This window comes from Nestor notabilis, unplaced genomic scaffold, assembly GCF_000696875.1.
Source record: "Nestor notabilis isolate BGI_N333 unplaced genomic scaffold, ASM69687v1 scaffold474, whole genome shotgun sequence".
NCBI lineage: Eukaryota > Metazoa > Chordata > Aves > Psittaciformes > Psittacidae > Nestor > Nestor notabilis.
The window spans coordinates 222,606-247,777 of NW_009926690.1; the positions used below are offsets into that span (position 1 = coordinate 222,606).

Below are 25,172 nucleotides of genomic sequence, written 5' to 3' on the forward strand. Positions count from 1 at the left end.
GTCTTCTGCTTTAGATTACATAAAAGAGATCCTGAAAGCTCAGTCTATACAGCTGCTCAACTACTTCCTAAATCCAAGTTACTCTCTAATAGCTATTTTCAGCATTAATTTTTATTGCAAGGAAATTAAATATAGAACAATTAGAGTGCTGGGCAAAACCATTACAAACTCATATTACCTGCTTTAACTCATTAAACAGATATTGTAGATATACATGAAGTTTTCTAATGAAGTATTCTTGCAAAATGCCAGCTGTATTATTCTGCCAACATGAGATCAAACTAAATCTGCAAAACCTAGATGCTCTATATTGTAAAACATAGAAAAGAATTATTATCTAAGTGTATTTCAACTGCCACAAAACAGATTTAGTAAATAAAGCTGTGGACAGAGTTACAGTAACGAGCTTTCACAGATTTCCATGCCAAACATTCATACTGCAAGTATTTCTTTCCTATTTCTTTCTGTAAGCCCCACACAGATGCTGAAACAATTTTCCCTCCTTCTGGTGAATGAGCTCCTTCTCATATCTCAGCAAATGGCTAAACAGAAGTCTCAATACAACTGAACAGAACTGAGACCACTGTCAGCGAGATTGCATATGAAGTGGCTAAACCAGAGTGAGAAAGTTTTTTTTCTTCCTTTCTTCATTATAGCAGATACAAGCTTAATTGTAACATGTGATCCACTTTGTTGGGGTGTCCCTGCTAACTTAATTTTAGAACAGACTTTTCCTTTAAACACCCTCCTCCAACTTTCTAGCTATTTAAGAAGTATTTTCTCATATGCTGAATGCCTGTTGCCACACTTAGCAAAAACAACACTACACATCCATTAGTTATCACTTATTTGAAAGAAATACAAGGCAGAACAAAATACATGGATGTAAGAGGAATGCAACTATGTAAGTGAAGATTTACAGCTGATAGGGGGCATATAGGAGTTTGTTTAGGTTAAGTTCTTTCTGATGGGCTTCAGGGCAAAGCTTTCAACCGAGTGATGGCATTGCCTGTTATTTTGTGCACACTTACTTTGATAAAATCAGATTCTGCTGGGACAGATAAACCTGAGCCTGTGGCCCAAGGGATACGTTGAGAGCAAGTTCTCTTGTCTTCTGACTCCACAGAATAAGCATGACAGAACAATAAATCACTAAGACTAATACTCAGAGAACAGGGTAGAGTTAATTCTTTGTTTTTCCCTATGCAGTAATAAATTAAAGCAGTCAAACTGCAAAATGGAAGTGCAGGATGGACAGAGTATTTCTGTTCCTTTAAGGCCTGATCTAAAGTTTTTTGAGGTATTTCCTTCCCTTCTTGTGTTCCTTTTAATTTCTTTTCATCATTTTTCAGTTTCATCACCTATTTTCTGCCAGAAGTGTAATTATCAGAGGGACTCAAGAAAGGATGCTGGCTCTTCAGTATCCCTAGCTTCATGGGGACTGCAAAATCTCTTTTCACTGTGATGCTCTGATCAATATTTCTAATTCTAGCTGTCTAAACAGCAAGCAGCAGTCGCTACAGTCTCTTAAAACTCAGAAAGATCTGGTGCCTATTGCACTTCCCAATAGATGACCAAGATCAGTCAGTGTTACACTTAAGCCCATATATAACTCAGGGTTAAGAGGAAAGAGTTGCAAGAGGAGTAGAGGGAAGGATAGTAACTTACTGCTTCTATTCTGGTTTTCCAACTATTTGGGTGCCCATGACCATTCCAGCCACATTGCATTTTCCACATACAAAGCACATCTATGATATCACAAGAGAGAGTTTTGAGAAGGTGGACATTACATATGCTATTGCCTTTGCAAAAGACCTTCTGAAACTGAGTCTGATCTTGTTATTCAGCACATGGTTCTATCCAAACCAGCTCAAAAATGCTTCAAACAAGCTGCAGAAAAATTGTTCTTATACTTTCTTTATCATCCATTCATGGACTGGTCAATAATCCAGTTGCATGTCTCACTCTTCTGAGAGAACTTAAATAATGTCTTTCCAATGTCAGGAAATAACAAGCTTTAAAACAACAAGAACTTAACAACTTGACTTGAAAAGTTATAACTGAAAACTCATGATCTGAAAACATATGAAGGGAACATCCCTAAGGGACAACTATGGTGAAACAGCTTCTGGAAGCTGGCTAGTTGACACTTTTACCTGGAGGAGTAAGGAAGATTCTTGTATTCAAAGATGCTATTGCCCAGGACCCAGGAAATACTTTGCAGATTAAACAGTGATGCTAGTATTCCAAGAGCTTCTATACATTGTTTATGCCCATATTAATCTTATTCTAGACAACCAAAGTATACTTAATCATCTTCCCATATTGGCCATCTCCTCTGTAGTCAGCTCATCAGCCTTATTTACATTCTTCTCAGAGGCTCTTAGTTTCAATCTGAGGAATCATTCTTTTTATTTGGCCTCATATTAGGGCATTAGAGAGAGAGAGAGACAGTGAGCTGTGCAACAAAGGTTGTCTTACAAAAGGAAATTGTGACACTTGAATACATATATAAAAATATTTAAGACTTTCTGCAGAAGAAGGTAAAAAAGCATTAATAAATAGGGATAAGAGGAATGGGGAGATTTCAGCTTTATTTCCTGAAGGCATCTTAAAGTTCTGAGATTGCACATTTTCTAAAGATGAAAGGGAGCTCTGACTTTCCCAATAAAGAGCCACTCATTCAAAATACTCTGCTGAGGAGAACTGGCCATGTGGCCTGAGGAACTTCCAGCACAATTAAAGGCAACCAACCAGTTTGGAAAACTGGCCATCTCCATCTGCATCTTAGCAGTTGAAAGATACTGAGTGCATTTAAGAATTCATTGCCAATCTTCACATTTTGGTGCTGAGGATACTGGATGTGATTTTACCTATTCTTCATCCTGCCATCAGGCTGCTGGTGGTTTTTCTTAAAGGATCTTCATCGTGTTTTGAGGAACAATGCTTCTTGCATTCTAAGGGGAGTAGTTATTAATCCAGACTAAAACAAGTGCATAAGGATTGGACTGACATGCAGGGCATCATTAATTACAGAACTCTCAAATGACAGTGTGTTTTCTCTGACCTACTAAACAGCTTTAACAGGTGGCATTATCTTTCACTGTCTGTACGAACATCAGATAGTTTTTCTTATACTATTGGACCAGCTTCAGGATGGGTAAACTTAAGATATCCCTGTATGATGAACATTTTAATTAAACTATAAAATGCACAATTCAACTGAATTTAACTGAATAGGATGTCTCTTTGCTAGCATGGACTGTTTATAAACAAATACACTAAAGTTCTACAGTGAAGGTTTGTGAATTGTAAGGTGGGTGACATCCTGCTAGAAAAGTTACTTTGTTATATTTGCTATAAATAGGAACTGGGAGTGCTATTTCAATATTTTAAATAATAGGAGGTTTTGTCTTCACTATTTATGATATTCTGATTTTTTAGTTTGGGAAGATATTGTTTAAATGAAGCATACATGTTAAAAATAAACATGCATCCATAAAGCTTGGATAAGTTAGCAAAAATCTGATCAGTGTCATCGTCGCTGTTGAGTTGAGTGTCAGTAAAAAAAGTAAGATCATCACAAATCAAATTCACCGTTAGCTTTCAGGTCATGCAAGTTCCACAGACTGCCGGGACACTTCAAATTCAGAGCATCTCTTCATCTCAGTGAATGTCATCTGGCTCAAGCACTGCAACACATTATGCTTGGCTGACTGAAAACTTGGAACAAAGACACCCCTGGTTCACCACTTCCCAGGCTCTCCACTCAGCCTGTTGACATGGTTCAATAAGAAAATTTGAATGCGGAAGGCATGCAGCAAATTTGTAACAGTTGGGAACACATTAATATTGGTTTTCTGCTCTTCACTCTAGGTTCTTCTGCTTCTAAAAAAATGCTGGCAGAAATGCCATTCACCCAATAGATTTACCAGGTGGAATGTAGCTGAACTGTTTCTGTCAACACAAGAGGGAGCACAGACACAGCTATCAAATTGACACAGTCCCTGCACTTGATGAGCTCAGTGGAAAAAGTCTTCCACCTCCAGCTTTTGTAATGCCAATGAGTGATGAATCAGAGATATTTTTGACATCTGAAAGCAATTTAAGGTGAGGGAACAAGAAGACTGGTATTTGCCAGTCAGACCTATAAATAAACTTCATCATTAAGACTCCTCCAAAGCTATTTAAAAAGGCTAAAATTTTATGGATTGCTATTGCCTAAGGAAAGGAATTCTATCTGTATCTTAAATTGTGTCATTTCTTCTTCTATGCAGTCATGCAGGCAGCATGTAGGACTTCGGTTTCCTTCATAACCACAGTAAATCTACCCTTGTTCTTTACGTTATTGATAGGATTTTCAGACCTGACCCAGTGTTTTCTGTTTTTAGAATGAGAGGAATTAATTAAGTTGATGGGGGTTTTCACAATGAATCATGTTCTTAGAAAAGCTAATGAGTCAAGGTATCAGCTTGTAATGACATTAGTATACTTTACTTGATGAATAGGTATGTACTCTAACTTGAAGTTACACAGTATTTCAGCAGAAAAACTGACTCATGATTACTATACAAATTACTAATATGTAATTATCATTTGCAGATAAAGTTTTCTGTATTTTTCATGTGATGTGAGAGACAGCAAATAACTTGAAAAAGAAATGAAGGCTAGCCTCTATTTTCAGACACAACAGCATCAGCAATATTGGTAACATTAGCAGTTTGGCTGGATTACCACAGATCAATATGAGAGTGATTGAAGACCTCAGTGGACTTTAGCACTTCTGAAGGGTAGAGGTTAAATGTGCATCAGACATATTTCCACTAAAAAAATCCAAACAAAACTAACAGTGAAGTAGCCAGATATCCTTTGTTGACCTATGATAGCCACCTAAACATAAGAAGTAACCTTGACATGAAGACAAGGTAACTGACATTAAGGGGAAGTGTTTGTCTTGTATGCTATAGTAATGGTACATCTGCAGAAAGCATTTTTACTCTCTGACAGAACACTTAACACATCAATAGTAAAACATATTCTGTGACATTATGTGGACAAATTCTACAGATTAAGTATAGTGATTTTGATGGAGATGATTTATGCCAACATACCCAAATCAAATATACTTTTATAAAGGTCAGATCAGAAACATGACTGATCATAGAACGGAAGAATGAAAGAAAGGAATACATATTTTACTGTCCTGTTCATCTTTCTAGAAAATATGAATAAACCTCCAAAATACATTATGTGAACAGACAGAAAAGCAAACTGCCATGTCTGAACTTCTCCTGTAGTTATTGTAAATCCAAGATGTTCTTGTTCACTGCTAAAATATATATTGAGCAAAGAACTTCTTTAAACCTCAATTTCCAGAGAAGTTCCGGACAACAGAAACCAAAAGACCAGAGATAATTACAGGCAGTAACTGCTTATCCTCTTTCTTGAAATGTCCAGTCTTGGGGAAATGTTGAATAACCACATTATCCTCTTTACCTGCTGGTACTGAAACGATGCATGCATGATCTAGGACAATTATGAAAGACCTACTTTTTTGTATGGAGGGAGCTAAACTGAATACTTGCTTCAAAACACACTAAACTAAGGTCAATTCTTTAATCATTCATGTGCAACAAATAATACTATTCTACCATTTGATGAGTGAGATACCAGCCATTAAATATGAATGGCAGTATCAACTCGAAAAGGCAAAAATTATGATATTTTTGTTGATACATCACTTCATTGGCATCAGTGTATGTACACCTTGTGTATGTCTATTGTTAAATAATACCCACAACACATTTAAATTATTAGTTTTGAATACATTCTTTAATCAATTTGCTTAGCTCTGCTATCTGCAAAGTACTTTTGACTTAATCATGACTTTTATTGCATGTTTACTGTTCAAAGAGATTAATGTGAATTGAATTCTGCCTGGGAGAACTATTCTTCCTGCTTATCTTATTTCTTTTGTTATTTTTTTCCTCAATATCTGCCTTCATTAAAGATATAAAAATTATTAGTTGAATGAATTAAAGACAAATGTATTATATTTTTGTCCATGAATAAACTGACATTTCAGGCGCATACAGATATTCATATGAAAAAAGGACCTAGCAAATACAGGTAAGGGGCCATTTATGTGATCACAGATAGAAAAAATATTATTAAACAGATTTATCACATTTGCAATAATCCTAGAAAAAGCAACTATAACTAAGTCAAATAAATTTCACCTAGCTTTAGCTGCCGAAAGAATGATGTGTAGTCTAATGCAGTCTTTTTAAAGTCATTTAAATGAGGAAGACATTCCCAGTTCTTGAAACAGAAGTCTGTGGTTAAATAATTGCCCTTCTGTAGATTCTTCTTTTTCTGTGTTGCCTGTTGAGGCAGGTTGGATGACTATCTTAAACTAAAGCTAGGTCAGATAAATTCAGTCAAGTCTGGCTTTAGTGAATTTCCAAATAAGTTAGTGCACGTCACAGAGACAACTGGGTCTGTGATCTAATTTACCTGTGAAACTAAGAAATGTAAGTAATCCCAAACAGAGATATCTAAATGATCAAATCATATTAAAGATCTTCAAAATAGCACATCTGTGATATATACATTGATGGTATATGTCCGTGATATACAGCTGGGCTCTTGGCATATTATCTTACACCTAGTGCAGACATGCCATAATACGGCTCATTATGGCAATTCTCATTGGCTACAGCAGTCATAAAATGACCTTCTATCATCCCTTGCCTGTTTTAGGATTCACAGAGGTTTAGAGGGGCTCTTGGGTGCCCCCCACTCCATGCACAAGATTACACCTCTCGTGCAAGACAAAATGTATATTGTAAATAATTCTACTGAGCTAGCAATGCTCTCGTGGTTCCATTTTTTGATCATGCATTTATCTTACCTTCTACCAGCTTCCCTGTCTGCTCTGCGTTGCCCCCAGGCAAGATCTTGGCAATGTAAGCTCCGATTTCCCCACTGCTTCCTGGAATTTCTTTCCCACCTACGACTCGGATTCCCAGTCCATTGCCTGTGATCAAAAGAAAGATAAAACCTTAAATGAAGATGAAGCAATAAATAATTCATTGTAAAGAAAGGAAGAGAACAACTCAACAGAGGTTACTGAAGGATGTCACAAATAACTTCTGGATATGTTTGGAAGATTAAGGTTAACTGCAGTCCTATCCACCACTTTCCCAAAGACTTGACTTTGGGTAGAAGTGTTTCAGTGAAGGAAAAGATCTTCTTGAGTAACTACTGTATGACTGACATAACACAAACAACTGATCCACTAAAAATTACATTGAAGCCAATCCTACCTTCTTCTGACAGCCTTACTGTACTGAAAAGGGACTATTTGCATGGCAAACCTATTTCAAGCAAACCATAATTTGCAGTATTAATTAAATTGCATTAAATTGCTAGAAATCCATGTGAAGTGCGGATTCGAAAGACAGCTTTATTATATGCCTAAAAATTGCATGCAATTTAGCTGAAAAATTATAGTAGCTGAGCTTTTATAATTACATAAATATGGAGACAGAAAGAGATCACTGAGCTCCAGCAACAAAGCATGTACATTTACATGAACCTATATTTGGCAGATGCTATTATTTTTCTCAAATATTTGCATTTAATTGACATCTTTTACAACAAAGGATGCACAAATTATCAAAATGGAAAAAATCTACAATAGGTCTGTGTAAAGCATCATGAAATCTCCCTTTTTTAAAAATTAACAAAGATGAAAACATTTTGATCACTCAGATTAACTGGAGAGAAGCAGATTACTAATCTCCTTTATGTACAGAACAATGTGAGTGAAAAGAAAACCTTAAACAATAATCTCATGGTTACACTACTCAGCTATAGGAAGTTCACCACACAATCTCTTTGCAATTCTTTGTCTCTTTAGATTAAGTTTTTTCTTTGTAATGCTATCACTGTTTTATAAATCAACCCTGAGTTTGTTTTAGAAGCAAAATAGCCACACTGCATTTCTAGCCAAAAAAGTTTCCGGTAACTTTTCTATCCCAGTTTAGCCAATTCTATATCCTTTGTGCATCAGCTTTCCTCATAATTGCATATTAGAAGTTTTCAAAACAAGCCTTTCTTTTGGAAGATGCCTGGTGTTCAGACACACGCATGGATCCTGTACAGCAAAACATAAAGATAAGGAAGGCCACAGTAGACTCATGACTTAAGGGGCTCAGCAGGCATCACTTAACATGGAAACAGTTCTTTCCACCACTGCAAGCATCTCTCTAATACACTGATAAAACACGTAGGTAAGAGCAACCAAGGAAAACTAATGGTGAGAAATTAAAAGGAAATACACGAGGATTGTTCTTACAGCTACAACATCGTAATTAGTGTACACTGCTGAAGCACAAAAGAAGTTAAACCACACTAGTGATGCGGGCTGGCAGCACCTCAGATGATGGGTACAGAGCAGTCTTGGGGAGATGATGTACTTCCATTAGATCTATGTTTTGTGACTTAACACAATATGGGTGAGGATTCAGTGGCAGGATGACCACTGGTAATGTGCTATCAGAATACAGAATTTTCAGTGAATGATTTCAGTGGTGGTTGATGGCTGAGTTTCAGGGGTATTATGGGAATAAACCATGATATGGCTGAGGTCTAATGTATAATAAATTGTAAGACAGGCCTTGAGTTTTCACAAAGGATGATCAAGACCCTTTGAAGACAAGATCTTGTACTGTTTATCCGCTATAGTGTGTAACAGCAGAAATTGGTTTTGGTACAGTATGACTGGGCATAGATGTAGGAGATTTGTACACATATATTGAACATAATTGACCTTTAGATTATATTTATAACCAAGTTTGAGATAAAGTTCAGATCTGTCATATAAACCCATTTCAGTGTCTGTATTTCTGTTTTACATATGTGGTGATATTTAGTCTTGATATTTTCAGAACAGACAAGAGATTTAGGGAATATGATAACTCAACCCTATGACAACATGAACAATAACTGTAAGTTACAACTGTACAAAGACTTGATAAGGCAAGAGTGTCCCCTCAAGTTCACTTTGGTTTTTGTCCAGTGCAACTTTGCCAGTTCAAAAATCCACTATGAAGTGCTGTGCAGGCATGTCTAAGTATCTTCAGTAGGAGTTGTGGATACTCAGGGGATAGAATGAAATTTCCGAGCAACATCTATAAGAAAGTCAGCTTCTTGTAAGGCTTACATCTGGGAATGTAAAATAATGCAAATATAATGCAAAAGAATGTAAAACTTTGTAAGTCCTTTTTTGGACATGACAAGTGGACATTTCTCTCTCCCTTTCTTAACACCAAATTAAGAATTGGAAAAGTATAAATATTCCTTCTTGAAGGGGACCCTCTAAAGAAAAAAATTAAAAGGGACCCATGTAATAAACATAAAACAATACCACCTAAATACCAAAGCTAATTACACGCATGGGAAATATGATTGAATTTCTGCTACAAGATATATTCATCACGGTAGTTAGTATTTCTTTAATTATAAACTTGGTATGGATGATAATTGATTAACTAAACATATTGCTGTTTGGTTGATTTCTAGCACAAATGATTTGATATACAGAAAGGATGTTGTGTTTTAAACAATAGCATTATTAGCACTCTGGATTGTGATATGGGAAATTCTAAGATTCTTTTTGTTAAGTAGAGTAGTTTTTCAGTGTAATTGGAATAAATTGCATACTTATTTTTAATTAATTACCTTATTTCAGTGCAAATTTGAAATCTAGCATCAGTAAAATTTATTTTTCCTGCTTGATAGGGAAAGCTAACTCACCATTCTAAGGATGGGTCTAAATGTCCTTCACACAAGTTGAAAAATACAGTCTTTAAAGAAATAGGCACCTCATTGCATAAAGCAAATGCACACTCCTATAAAAGCATTTAAACCTTAGTCCATCCTCAGGACTTTGAAATTCATGTGGACTGCTCTGCACATTTATCAAAGGATTTCTGATCAAACGCTATTGAAAGACTCATTAATATGTTACAGATCCGAGGCTCACAGCTGGGAACTACTAAGTTCATCAAATTCAATAAACAACTATTAGAGTACAGCACACACAAACAAGCACACAGTAACTTATTCTTAATCTGTATGTACTTTCAAACATGTAAGTAGGACTGGATACTTTTAATCACATAGGGGAGTTAACTAAGAAGTTAAATAAGAAGTTAACTCTACAGGGTCAGAGTTTTCTCGTGATATACTATACTACTGTCTTCATCTCTGATACCTTAACTGTAACAGAATGGCAGAGAGGTGGTTTGTCTTACAAACGAGTGTATAAGACACTTGATTTCAGAGGCAATTCTATGGATATCTATACTAGATAACTTTGAAAATAATGGCTGACCATTGGTCAAATAATTCTCGTTTTGTAAATCTAAGGTGTTTGTCCATATTACTGCTCATTACATGCTAATACATAAACATTTTCATTCCAAGACACTTTGAAAAGCCTTGTGATTTTATTATTTGCAGGCTTTAGAGTCAGATGTATGACTGACTTTATGTATTAATTACAAGCATGCTTGCTAAAGGACAACCACAGGTGGGGTGTGTGTGTGTGTTCTTGATGCTGGATAAATCAGGGGGCATTTAATTTAATTTGATCTGTTTGAACTAAATTAGAAAGTTGTATTCCATTATCGTTATGTTGCAAAAACATTACTAGAAAAAATATTTTTACTTCAATAATTACAAAGAAAAATTCAATTTCTGGCAGTCAGAATGAACAAGCTACTTTTTCCCAATGAGCTTTAAGTGCTCTCATCTGACTGACAAAGAAATATTGCTTGGATGTCACTATATTTTCTAATGTGAAGATGGAATTTCAAGCCTTTTTATATAGTATCTATTAAAAACATTGTGTTTACTACTTCTGTTTGCAATGATATCGACTGATAGTTTTAAAATATCAATTACATGCTTTCTCAGATCTTTTTCCCTTGTTTTTTGATTTATTTAGGTCTTAATTTCCATATCTCAGACAATTTTGATATAACAAGACATTTATCTTTCAATTTTAATTTTCAGATTAATGAACTACTGTTTCCTTCTCTAGAAGACACGGGACCACTTAAACCTCAGAAAGCAAATCATTGCATTTTGAATAAGAAAGGGCACCTTTCTGAATTCTGAGTATTGATTTCTATGGATAATATCTTCTGGACAACATCTATTCAAAGGGAATTTTACACATTTAAGATCCAATCCTTTTTAGGACACTTCAAAGCTAGAAGACTGATAATTATTTGCAACTGTTTTTACTGATCTCCCAAGGCTGTGATCCTACTGTCTCATATCTAATCTTAACTAAACCCTTAAGATACAGTATGCTAAGCAAAAAAAGCCCCTCAACACCCCCAATCAACAACACAAAAACCCTAATTTAATAAGACGTTTCATGCAACTATATTGTTTTTATACTGTGAAAAAATAAACAAATACGGATTCTAAATCATTACAGTTAGCTTGTGAGCCACTGATTTATATAGCTGTTTCAGTGATGCATAGTCATTATGTATCTATATCTATCTATATCTGTATCTATATATCCATATCTATATCATCTATATCTATATCTATATCTGTATCTATATCATCTATATATAAACACATACAAATGTGTGTATTTGATTAATGACCAACAACTTGGCACTAATAAATTCTGCCACTGGTGACTTGGCAAGCATCAATGCAAAAGTATCTAAAAATTCATCATTCTCTTTTCCTTAATTCCACCACCAGGTACTTTGTGTCCAATTAGACTTACTTATCCTGAACTTGTGCAGCTAAGTGTATCTCAGACCACTATGACATAGCATCCTGTTTTATATTTTGTTGTATCACAATGGAAACACAACAAAAAGACTGCAATTTATTTTGCTGGTGTACATAACCTGAGTTTTGCAATTACAACTTGGTCTTTTTTGTCCACTATGGAGATAATAAACATCAGATTGCTGCTAGTCTGTTGCTGTTGCTCTGTTTGCAGGGAAACTCATGAAACCTTATCTTCTTACTACTTTGCTGAGCAGCTCCACTACAGCCATGAGAGAATAAACAGCCTAGATTTCCTGGAACTACTTCCAGGAAAGTATGATTACTCTTGCTTTTCCAAGCATATGTCAATAACCCTTTACATGTTAAGAAAAAAGAAAAAAAAGAACAGAGAAAACCTAAGTAATTCTCCAACCATGGCAGGTTGGACAGAGCCTTGGGCGACATAGTTTAGTGTGTGGTGTCCCTGCTCATGGCAGGGGGGTTGTAACCAGATGATCTTAAGGTCCTTTCCAACCCAAACCATTCTATGACTCTATGATTCTATGATTGAAGGCACACCAGGCTGTTAGCTGGTGGTGAGGGTCCTGCCCTTACAAAAGGTGAAAATTAAGTTTCCAGGGATGCTTTCTCCTATAAAAGTGAATAGAATTACAGCACCAAATGCAGGCCCTGATATTGTTCAATTAGTAGGTAAGTCCTATACAGTAGCAGCACTTTAACACAGACAGGTAAATGCAGGCAGGTCACCTAGAAGCTCTGTGCTAACTCAAATTTTTCCTCTGGGCTAGTATTTCAAAGTATGAAGCTATTTGTCTGTCTAATTAGATGAGCAAAGTAAGTAAAGAAGCAATTAGCATGTACAACAAGTTTTCAGTAATCACACGCATGTTTGTGTGAATAGGAAACTAAGTATGAGTGTCAGCAGTGATCTGAGTCTTGTCGCAGTTAGAAATAGAGCTATTTGCATTTTGAATAGACTTTCAGGTGACTGATTTTTTTAGAAAGATATTAAAAAAATGCTACTGATTTGGATCTTTAAGAGCATAAGAGCATACCCTTCAAAATCGTAGTTGAAAATCACTATTTATGTCTGTAAAACAAGTCCAGAGGAGGGCCACGAGGATGATAAGAGGACTGGAGCTCCGCCCGTATGAAGACAGGCTGAGAAAGTTGGGGCTGTTCAGCCTGGAGAAGAGAAGGCTGCGTGGAGCCCTCATAGCAGCCTTCCAGTATCTGAAGGGGGCCTACAAGGATGCTGGGAAGGGACTCTTCATCAGGGTCTGTAGTGGTAGAACAAGGGGTAATGGCTTCAAACTTAAACAGGGGAAGTTTAGATTAGATCTAAGGAAGAAGTTCTTTACAGTGAGGGGGGGGAGGAACTGGAATAGGTTGCCCAAGGAAGTTGTGAATGCTCCAACCCTGGCGGTGTTCAAGGCCAGGTTGGACAGAGCCCGGGGTGACACGGTTTAGTGTGTGGTGTCCCTGCCCATGGCAGGGGGGTTGGAACTAGATGATCTCAAGGTCCTTTCCAACCATAACCATTCTGTGATTCTATGATTATGTGCCTTGAAGTTGAAACTCTACAGAAGTAAATGGAAAAAATTGAAATGGGCTTAAACTGTGAAGAACAACTAACCGCTATAACATGTCTCTGAGTGGTTTGAAATGGAAGATAAGTTTAAACCTTAAAATAAATATTAAGTGTTATGTTTCAGACCCATGAGCCAGACATACCACTGAAGGAGGAAAACACACAAGTCCAAATACAGTTTTCATTGCTTCCTAACAATACGTTCAAAAACACAGTTCAAACTCAGAAGGCTGAATCATAGCAAGGAAGCACAAGGTTGGCCTTTTCTGGGCAAGATCCAAAGGTAGCAATTAGAAAAATGCATGAGGATAAAGAATGAAAATGAAACGAGACGAAAAATATTGCAGTATGCCAAAATACCGTGCTATAGCAATGAGAACACATCAGTCAAATCAAATAATAAGTCTTCCAATCTTATTTAGCTGTGAACAGACACAGACCATACCTTCCTTCTGTGTTTGTTTACTAGACTTATCTCCCCATTCCTCCTCCAGCCTTATCTAGACCAGACATATGCTAGGATGCTGGTAGGCCTTATCAGCTGGAACAATTTTACACCACATTCTATTGTCAGTATGAAACAGAAGTGTCAGCCACATTAAAAACAACAGCAACTTCTCTTTGGAGAGTTCAGATTTAAAGGTCTTATGAAGAAATACAAGCTATTTATTCAGATATTATAGCTGTGATAAAGCAATCTGTAAAGTCTGGAGAACAGACAGAAAAGAAACATAACAAAGCAAACAAAACTGAGTTAGAACAGGCACTTGGAAAGCAGCAGGAAAAGTAATGTGTATAATAAAACCCAGGATAAATTTTTGTTTGCATTATTATTCCTATGCAATCCTCTGGAATATACAGCATGCTGATCCATATCACAGCTTGGTTATCTAGATAGGTACAACATTTTCAAGATTGTGCTCCGAAGAATTGTTTTGGTGTTTTCTAACAAAATTAGCTTAAATTAAGTTGTTTCCAAGAAACATGATTAAACCTACTCAGTTATTGCACTTCTTGGCCATTGGCAATTAAAGCATAAATACACATGAAGCCAAATACCGAGCTGATGAAATTCAGATATATTCCAGTTGTTTTAATAGGACAGCATTGATTTATATCAGCTGCAAGTCTGCTTCATGCTGATTTGCACACTGGTTATCATCCTGAAGGATCATAAAGTGGTTTACAAATTAGCATCTTGGAGCACTTATCACATCTGCTTGAAAACAAGATACAGATCCCTCCTTTTTTGGGTGATTTGTCACATCAGAATCTATGATGTCATCCGCCTATGGCAAACTGTAGCTTTAAATCTATGAGGAACTTGCAGGTACTGAGATTCACCTGTGTTTACTGATAGACATCAATGTCTCAATAGATGCCACAGCTGAACTTCTTTGATTAAAATGTTAGTCTTGAACTCTCCCATGTGTAACAGCTTTGGTACTTCAGAAACAGCAACAGAATTAAAGTAAATATAATAGGATATAGTATTATACAATATGTAAGATATATAGATGTATATGCTAGCTATAATATAATGTATAAACAAAAGCCTTTAGGAAAAGAGTAGTTCCCCACTGAATGCAATCACTGCTTCACAGAGTGGCTGAACCACAGACTATAGGAAGCTGTGAGAATATTGCACTGTGTTTATCCATGCCTTATATTCTTAAATACCTCCTGTCACAGCCACGATGAAGGGTTAAATGAACCTAGTAAGACTGTTCTTATGCTAATAAATTTGGGAAAATCTTGCTATCTTCAATAAACAGTAATAATTATTGCACCTGCTAAAAATCTTGTCCAGGGTGCTGCATAGACTTGTCCAACATAAAGTCATGCTAAGAAGAAAGCAAGAAACACATTCCTCCACTTCAAATTGCATTACTTCTCCAGTAATCATGGTGTTGATATTTGGGAGCACAAGGGCTGCATCTATCATAAATTCTTTTCATAAAGCTGGTAAACTGGAGGACAGAATTTAGAGGAAAACGAAATGTCGCTTCATCCAATCACCTACTGGACAGTAATTTATTCTACCTATGCAGAATGCTGGTCTAACCTAAGGTAAGATATGACAATGGTGACACTGTTTTCTAAAGCATCTTACTGCACTCCATCCAGTTGGTCCCCAGCTTGATTCATTGCACAGGACTCTTTCTCTCCAGCTGCAGGATTTGTACTTGTCCTTGTTCAACTTCACAGTGTTTCTGTTGGATGACTCCTCTACCTTGTTTTGGTCCCACTGAATGGCAGCCCTGCCCTCAAGCATATTCCCCCAATTTGATATCATCTGGAAATGATATGAGAGTGTACTCCATCATCTCCTCCATGTCACTGATCAAGATATTAAATGGTCACATGATAGGGTCTTCTTTGGCACTCTATTTGTTACCTATCTCCAGGAAAAGTACGCCCATTAACCACTGTTCTCCAAACCCAAACATATAAACAGATTTTACTCATCTAGCTGCCCAGATATCCAGATGTTTATGTCACAATTCCAGACGAAAAGTTAATGTACGAAAATACGTGAAATCTAGAACCTCTTAGCTTACTGCAATACTGTAACTTCAGTCACTTCACATGAGTCTGAGGATTCTTATGAGGATGAACCTACCAGAAAAGACAAGCTTTAATCTGTTCAGCCAATCATTCATGGCTTCACTGAAAAAACATCAATCTTTGTGATACTTTTAATGTAACAGTAATTGCTTTTAGCTCAAACTTTTAATTAAAATTCTCAATGAGAGAGAAAAGTGTACTAGGTTTTATTGATGTTTCTCACATAGTATGAGGCAGCCCTGTCATCAGAAGAGAAGAATTTACATAAAGAATGCTCTGCTGACATCTTAGTTGGAATGTTATGACACCATATCACAACTTAGTTAGTATGTTATGAATTTCATATATTAATGATGCCTTAGCAACTATAATTAGCAGTATATATAATAGTTCAGTCATAGGTGAATGCAATGAGCTTTGTTAACAGTTATCTTAACATCTTGGACCAAAACCTCAAACAATTTGATTTTATTTAGCTATTTTGGAAGAGGATCTCCAGTTTTTGAAGCTATCTGTATTTTGTTGAGGGTCTAGCATGTAAATTCTCTCAACTACAACAATGTGTGCAGATCTTGTGTTACAAACTTTGCATAATCCCACGGTACAGATTCACACAAACTAGACAGCTGTTTATTTATCTAATTAATTGATGTTTGGTGTAGTTACTTTTTTAAGTCAACTTCTTAGAGTAGGGTAAATCTGCTTGATATTTGTGCAAATGTGTGATGGCAATCATTAAATAGAACCTACTCCACTCTACTGGTTCCTCTGGGATGGAAGACTCCCCATGGAAATGCCATGGGGAATATTGGCAACTCTTGGTCAACATTTTGAGGAATCTGTAGGTAAGATGACATTTCCTGTGCTTAACAGCCACCCTGGAAAACCTCTGCACACTGGAGAATTCCTCTTGAAGGAAAACCAAAGGAATACCTCACCCAAAAGATTGTCATGCACAAAGAAATCAACTGATACAGTGCTGTCTGGATATCTTTCATGAATGAGGAAGAATTTGTGGAACTATAAATTGTAAAATACCATTCTTCCAAACAAGTAATAGCTGTCTTTTTACTTTAATTCGTTGTAAAAAACTCTGAACTTTCCTTCTTTTCTCAAATAGAATGACAGTACCTGGTTTTGGTGTATAATTCATTAGAAGTGTAATATTCATATAATTTACACAAAATAAGTGAATGAACTGTTGTTCTTCTGTTGTTAAACTTCAAATTAACTTTTGACTCATTGCTTGGAAAAGATCCTAGGCTAGCAACAGCAGTAACAGAAGCTTATGGTTTATTCTTAGAAGAGTTGTCACAGAGCTGCAGTTCAGACTGTCCCTGGGAAGGACTGTGTGGCCATTTGACAGTTCATTTGTTAGAACCATTCAATCTGTGGATACAGGCTAGCTTTGTGTTTGGAAATAGAAACTGTTCACTAAGACACATGTTGAGACCTTCAGTTCACTGCGCATGCTCTTTTCCTGGTGATATTAGTCACTGCTTAATGAGGTTAGTAACTGTATTCAATGATTTCTCATCTAAATTTGCTTTAAACTCGTGTCTTTAAGTCACGAAGTGCCTTAACTCTGCTGTACCCAGCTTAGGCTGGTAATAAAATAATAATAATTAAAAAAAAAAGAAATTAAGTAAGTAACAAAGAAAAATAACTTTTCCACCTTTTAAAGTGGGGGAGTTGACAAAGTGATTTTTAGTTGCTTTTCTTTTTTTTCTAAAGAATAGGTATAAATCTCATGAGACTTGGTACGTCACATCTTATTTGTGATATACTCATTTGATGTCTCACACAAAACGAGTATTTCTTTTAATAACTTGACTACTGCAAAAGAAAACCAGTATATGAGTAAAATGCATAGTAATTTACTAGTCAGCTTGCTATTTGTTGAAATTAACCCTTCAAAATTCAGGGGATTTGTGACAGTGATAAATGTAATTTATTTACCTGCATAGCTTGCGCCTTTAAACACTGCAGTCTTCATTTCTGTACCAAGAGAATGATATGATAATCTTTTCTACCCAGTAGAAGAAGCAGTCAAATGAAGGAAATTTTCATTCTTTTCTGTGAAAATGGTGTATTCTCAAGCCAGTGACTACTGCTACACAAGACAACAAGCAGCAAGATAAGAAACTTTTTTTTACACAAAGCAGAGAATTTCTAATCTAACACTCTGATACATCTTACACTTTTGACTCCTTAAATTGTACCACTTTTAGAAAAACGTGTAATGAAGTGACTATGTGGGGGCTGTTATTTTTTTTTTGTGTGTAGGAGGAAATCCATGTAATTTTGGGGTGCCTGTCCTCAGATTGACTTCATCAGCCAGTGACTGTCTACTATCAGCTTCACTCCCTTTCTTGGTGAACAGATTTATTCAGAAACAAGAACACTTTCTGACAAACTTTAGGTTATTGAAACAAAATTTTGCTGACAACCTCCCCCCCTCAACATATTTCTACTGTAGTAAAATAGCAAACAAACATGCAGGCATTGAGTGCATATAACCTGTAAACAATATTACAGTTAAAAAAAAGGAAAATCAGAAACACAGATAATAAAGAATAGAGGTTTCACCTGACAAATGCTGCACTTCAGTTATCTCAGTGCAATGATGCTATGAGACAATCAGAACCTCAGAGCACCCTGCCAAGCCATGAGGAATATTTTGAGTTGGTGACCTGCAGAATCAGAGCAACTTAACCTTAGTAATCCTGCATCCAGATTGCCTGGGAGTGTACACCTAGTGCACTTCAAAGACCTGTACAAATCTGTGATTAGGTAAATAATAAACAGATGGAAATCATTCTCAAACTGTTCCAGCACCCTGCTCTTGAAAGTGCATCCGACTCAAATTGGAGTTTGTCTCTTGGTGATGAGAAGCAGTGTGGTCCTTTAGACAACCAGTCCTCTACAAGTCTTTTGATCTATAGCTTCTTTGCACATAAGCCATATCTGTTCATTTGATCTAATTTAAGATCTCCACAAGACAACAACTGTAGTCTAAGATAGTCACCTCATGCTCCCTTTATAAGCAATCGAAGAAAACAGCCACATCCAAAAGGTGATTTATTTAAACTATTTTAACCCTCAATTAATTGGCCTTTGTAACTGCCTTGTTCTAGCGTAAGTAATAAGCCCAGGCTTATTTTTGATAGCCACTATGAAGAGAAGGGAGCACACGGTCTTCATTTTCCTCTGAGAGTCATTACAATAATTTATGCCTCACCTGTGAAGTGAAACCTTAAATTGACATTTCTGCATTATTAACTTTTTTTAATATACTTGACAAATTGTCTCACCAATAATATGTGTCCCTGAATGTTCACTCTCCTAGTTCTTCATGGGAAAGTGCTGACCTGCACTACTTATGTCCAAAACACAGAGGTTTCTGATCTGTCTTCTGTGAATCTCGTTAAGTGCTAGCTTTCCTTTTGGTTTTCCATGGCAACCTGGGGGCCTGACTTACTTAATTCTAACATTCAGTGTTGCAGTGATCTGCCTCTGCAGCCTTTTCTGCATGAGAGCTATAAAAACCAAGTGAACCTTTATATTAGATACTTTGCCCTCTCAATTACCTGCACTCATCTCCAGATCTTATTAGATATCCTTCAACAGATATTCATACAGTGAAAAATGCATAAACAACCAAGATGCCAAAAAGAGTCAATAGAAAATATTTTAAATATACACACTAATGCTTTTCAAATTAAGTTAATGTAGAGAGAACACGTATAAATATGGAACGTATGGTCTGTATCTCTACAAAAATGTTTCTAACAAATACAAAAAACCATGTTTTGTTTTGTTTTGTTTTTTAATTTAGAAAAGCTGAATGGTATTAAAATTCTTTCTAATATTGTTATAAAGACACAAGCAGACATCTCTCCTTCCCTTTATTTCCATTCATGTCCTCACTTATTGCCAGAGGACTTCACTGGAAAATCTCTGATGTCGCCTGGCTGTAACAGCTGTCCCTTTCTATTTATAGGGTTTTACCTTCTATGGTAAGGAGTGTTTGAGGGAATGATAGCTGTTATTTAGGTATTAAATGATTCCCCAGTGACAAGAGAGTGTTAGAGGAGGGTATTATGTTTTTGTGCAAAGTATTCTCAGTCTTCACATCATTAAACCAAAGAAAAAGGATAAGTAACCATCTCTTTAAAAAGAGTATGAGGACAAGAGGTGGGTTACATACTTCTCACCCTCTGCCTTTGCTATATCATACTCAACAAGCTGTGACTATATTCAATGTAGTTTTTTAATTGATTAGTTATCACATATGCACTGCACTTCAGTATTTTGCTATAAGATCTAAATTTGAGCAACTTGCAGGTGAAAGAATCCTAAATATATAGTGTTATCTTACCTATAGCAGTGAGGGCTTGATATAGAAAAACTTCAAACCCTTTCCCTCTCTCTTGGGATAAGTAGCTCATGAGCTGGCATGATGCAGAAGTGTGGTGTTGTGTGCAGGAATTAATAATCCTTACAGAGAGCATGAGGCAGCTCTGACGTGTGAACAGTGTTAACAGCTACCGTGTCATCCTCTTAGCAAGTTTCACTGACATCACTGCTGAAGTGAAGATTAGGGGTGCAGTCTTCTGCCCACAGCCTAATTCTCTTCTTTACTCCACTATAAAGTTCACAGCTTTTTCTGAATTGCTTCTCTGCCTTTTTTTTTTTATTCAGAATTGAAGAGGATGCTCCACAAAATGGGCAGTCTGGCTGCTCAAAGGTACATTTTGCTGAGACACAGAATATCCTACCTTTGGAAAAGGAAGAATTACTTGTGACTCAGCCTAAGTGAGGCAAAGCAGCAAAAGTTGCCTTTAACTGAGTTCACTCATTGTGTCTATAGATGTACAGAGATGTGTCTGCCTTGTTGGGTTTTTAACCAGTGTGCCTAAACAGCTTTCTGATCAGGAATATCCAATGTAAGTTTTTATATTTGCAACATTCCAAAGGTACTGCCAATGCTTTCATTAACTTCAATAGCTACGTCCTCACTTCACTTTTTCAAATATAGCTATGACATGTCAAACTGTCAAACAACAGAAGAGAAAATACTGGCAGTATAAAAACAGTGCTTATACTGCTACTCTACATCATCCAAAAGGAACATGGGATTCTTAGAGAAAACAAACAGTGGGTTTCTGGAGCATTACATACTGCTAGGTTATCATTCTCTGACCAGGGCCATCACTGATTTGGCACCTCAGCACAACCATGATGCAAATTCTTAATAAATACATAAATATATAAAAATCCTGCAAATTATTAATTGATCTTTGCAGAGATCTTCAGCAATTCCTCCACATCTATCACCACTGCCTGAGGCACAGACATTGCATACCTTGATTAGAAGAGCTGAGAGTTCTGGGTGATGGCATATACTAAAGAAACAAGAACCCTCAAGAGAGAGGCCAGCTAGTAAGTACTCATCTATTTTTCATTCAGAGCTACTGTTCTCTTGCCATCAAAATTTTGGCCTGGTTCCTTGTTTTTTAAACACCTCATTCACATGCTAAAAATTGCAGTAAATGTTTTTGTGTGCAAAATTATGCCAGATTATGTAAAAGGCATCAAAGGCATCTGTACCTCAGAGACAGTTTTCATTAATCAAGAAAGCAAACAAACAGAATGCATGTGCACATAATATGTAGTGATACAGCCTGAATTTTAAATTATTTGGGAATGCTTTTATTATTGATATTCATAATGTAACAATTTCTGGATCCATAATCAGGCAGTAATCTCCACTATGGTAAATATGTGATGAGATCAACAGAATTCAAATTATAATGGTGATATTAGGATGAAATTCAGCCTTGCCTACAGCTATAGCTGTGGTATAGCTGGGTACCTGGGCTGACCCAGCACACTGAAGTGAGGTTATGGATTGAAACTATAGCCAGCTTCCTAGCAAGGCAGCTGATCACCAATTACAGGAGTTCTCCAAGTGGGAATTGTGGACAGTTTGGGAGATGTCCCCATGTAGCTCCTGCTGTGCACATACCAGTTAAGATATACTATTTGTATCTGTAAGATACATTCATTAATTCCCTGAGAAGAGAACCTGTCAGTCTCAGGCAGCTCCCCAGGCAGCTCCTGCTGCTGAACTGACCAAACTGCACATAGGTCATTTAAATCACCAGTAGAAACTTCCTTGCATGTGCAGAAATGATCAAATAGGACAGGATATTGTTCATAGCTAAGACAGAGGATGTTTTGTTCCTACTGTAAGACAATCAGAGACGCTGGATGAATCATATGCTCTTGTGGTCACCCAGGACCACAGCCCAGCTGGCTTGCAAGAATCCAGCAACACAACAGTTCAGGGACTCTTGTCAGATACAAGTCACAGCTGAAAGGATGGTTGCAACTGAGACTGCCATTGCCACCCAGGCAGTGAGTGGCTGTTTTCCCAGAGATATGATTCCCCATGTGAGTTTTATTGAGGGTTGCTGAGTTGTTTAACATACACTCATCTTGTGCCTATGCAGCAAGTATAAGGCAAACAAATAAAATGATTCAGTACTTCATTTTGGTACTTTTTGATAAGAAAGCGAGGCAGGGAGCAAAAGGCAGGGCAGAAAAAGCAGAGGAAGGGCAGAAACAAAGAAACAAAGGAAGAGAAAGAAACCAGCCAGCCAGCCTAACAACCAACCATGGCATCTAGATAATCTTGTAGTCAGGTAGCTATGGTGGTATGAGCGCATATTGTTTAATTTATCAACATTTTAAGTAATTTTTGCTGTATAATAGATTTCTAAGTCTGCCTCTGGTTAATAAACAAAGACACTTGCTATTAGCTTGCAGATAATGTTTAATCAAAAGTCAATCTTCAAAAAAGTGAAAAAAAAACCATGTGTGTGGCTCTGGGAGGGGTCCTTTGGAAAGTTGAAGGCTAATTGGAATGCACTGCACATTTAAAGACACTTTCTGGTACTTTGATCCCTCAGACACTGAGAGAAGGGGGAGCAAGGGAGGTACAAAATCAAGGTATTACAGTATTTCAAAGATGTACAAGGAATGAAAAGTACAACAATTTCTTCTGGTTCAGATAGATACTCCTTGTTGGTACCCTATGCCAACTTTGGCTCTTTTCTGTACAATCTGCATTTAAGCCTTTTTATATCTGTAGAAAAATCTATGTGTGTATCATATAGAAGTATGTCTGTGCAGGTATGCAAGGGTGCATCTGGACTAAAAACCAAAAGTATGACTGTGGCTTGCAGACACATAGCCAAGCTTCCTTACTCCAATTACAATTTAGGTATAATATAGTACAGCTACAGAAGTGAGCAATCTCAGTGTGGGTTATGCAGCCTTAGAAGGATCGTGAGTAAATACATGATCCTGTGTGATCCCATGTTGTGCAGGGCATTAGTAAATGGGAAGACAATATCTACACCTTGGTTTTCCAGACATCGCTTACAATGCATTTACCCTTATGTACACTATGTTGCTGTGGTTGCCAGCAGAGAGCTGGTGGAGAATCCGGAACATGCATTTCACATTGCAGAAGGGTAAATACCTTTACATAGGAGAGCAGACTTTCAGCAAAATTAAACCATGTGCTATACACAGTTGTGCGGTGTATTTCCACTTGATCTTGAGTAAAAAAGCAGCTTGGATAACAGCATTACTCATTGCCCTGCAGGGCAAGGATCTACACTGGGATGCCAAGGAGCTCCTACTAACTGCAAGGGCCCAGGGCAGTGGAGGCTGACACAGCAGAGGACCTGGTGGCTGCTCTCAGGCTGTGATGGATGAGTAGAGGGGTCTTTCTGTATCCTGGAATCATCAGTGGGTGTCAGGCTGACTAGCAAGAAAATACCTCGTAATACACAGAGAACATTCATTTAACACCCTAAATATGAAGTGGATACTGGGGATGGAAGCGATGAAGATTTTACTGCCAGAAACCCTGTGAAATCAGTATTTAGCGATTCAAGTAATTTTGTGTCACTTTCTCCTTAACGCTCTAGGGAATAACAGAGCTGGCAGTCGGTAAATACTTCTGTGCAGAAACAGTTTGAAAAAAACTGTTAGATTTTTTTAAGTGAGTTAAAAGAAAGCCTGTAACTTCAGGACAAAGCATGTACCTCTGAAAGAAGACAAACAGCATATTAAAAAGACCTTTGAGTTCCTTACCAGTATTAGATGTGAGAAAGAGTGCAGTTCCAAAAGTTCAGACAGACAGACCTTACCTGTGCTAGATCTCAGAACTGGTAGCCTTTTCCAGTGTGATACACGAAAGCATCTAACTGTGTCCCTGCTCACAGTCTGGGACATGAATGAATATAACCTTTGTGACTTTCACCTCCTTGCAAGCAGACTCAGACTTACACAAACATTTGCGTTAGCGTTAGGGGTAAGAGAATAAATCTGAAATCCTGTGATAAATGTCTCCATGTGAAAATAGCACAGAAAAAAGGGATCTGATTGTTCTACCCCCCTCTGTAGAGAAGTTCCAGTACAGAAAGAATAAAATTCTTGGTTCTGTGCATGTTGAACACCTACACAAGCCTATTTTACTGAAACTTCTCATACAGAAAGTATCAAGTTATGTAAAAAGCAACAGCAAAACAGACTGCTCATATGTATAACCTAACAGATTTTCCCTCTGTTTTTCATGTCTGTATAGCTTATGTATCTTGAACAGATGTTGTGACCTTTTTTCCACACTGCTGCTTTCTGTTATAACCAACTAGCAAGATCTAAAATGACCACTGAATTTCCTGCAGATATTACACAGGAACTATTTTTAATACTGCAAATCTTTTGCATGATTCATGCTAATCAAATCGATTATTATGTCTCGTAGAGGGTTTTTTACCTGAAACTGTGTGATCCTTTGGGTCTCTCAGTAGTTTGAGCCTTGCATGAGGGAAAATGTACTGCAGGGGTTTCCCATTTATCTGAGGAATACAAATGTGCATGTCACAAAAAGATAAACCAACATCAATTGTATCAATAATTTTAGACAGTTGAAACAGAAACAAGTAAACAAACTTATTTCATCCAGGGAAATATCACAACTTCACAATTCAAACACTCCCCCAAGTTTCAGGACACTTGTCAGACTGCAAAATCCTTCTGCAGGGTAATGAATGTTTGCTTCATTTTGAATATGGCTTTAGTTCTGATTTTTACTTCC

At 36.9% G+C, this 25,172-nt stretch overlaps 1 protein-coding gene across 1 annotated transcript in view; it reads right to left on the reverse strand.

Moving 5' to 3' along the window:
• Positions 1-25,172, reverse strand: part of LOC104405058 (protein piccolo-like) — a 189,128-nt gene that overhangs the window by 106,996 nt on the left and 56,960 nt on the right. Inside the window, 2 exon segments of the mRNA XM_010013653.1 lie at positions 6,914-7,039; positions 24,852-24,933. Coding sequence (XP_010011955.1) covers positions 6,914-7,039; positions 24,852-24,933 — 208 coding nt within the window.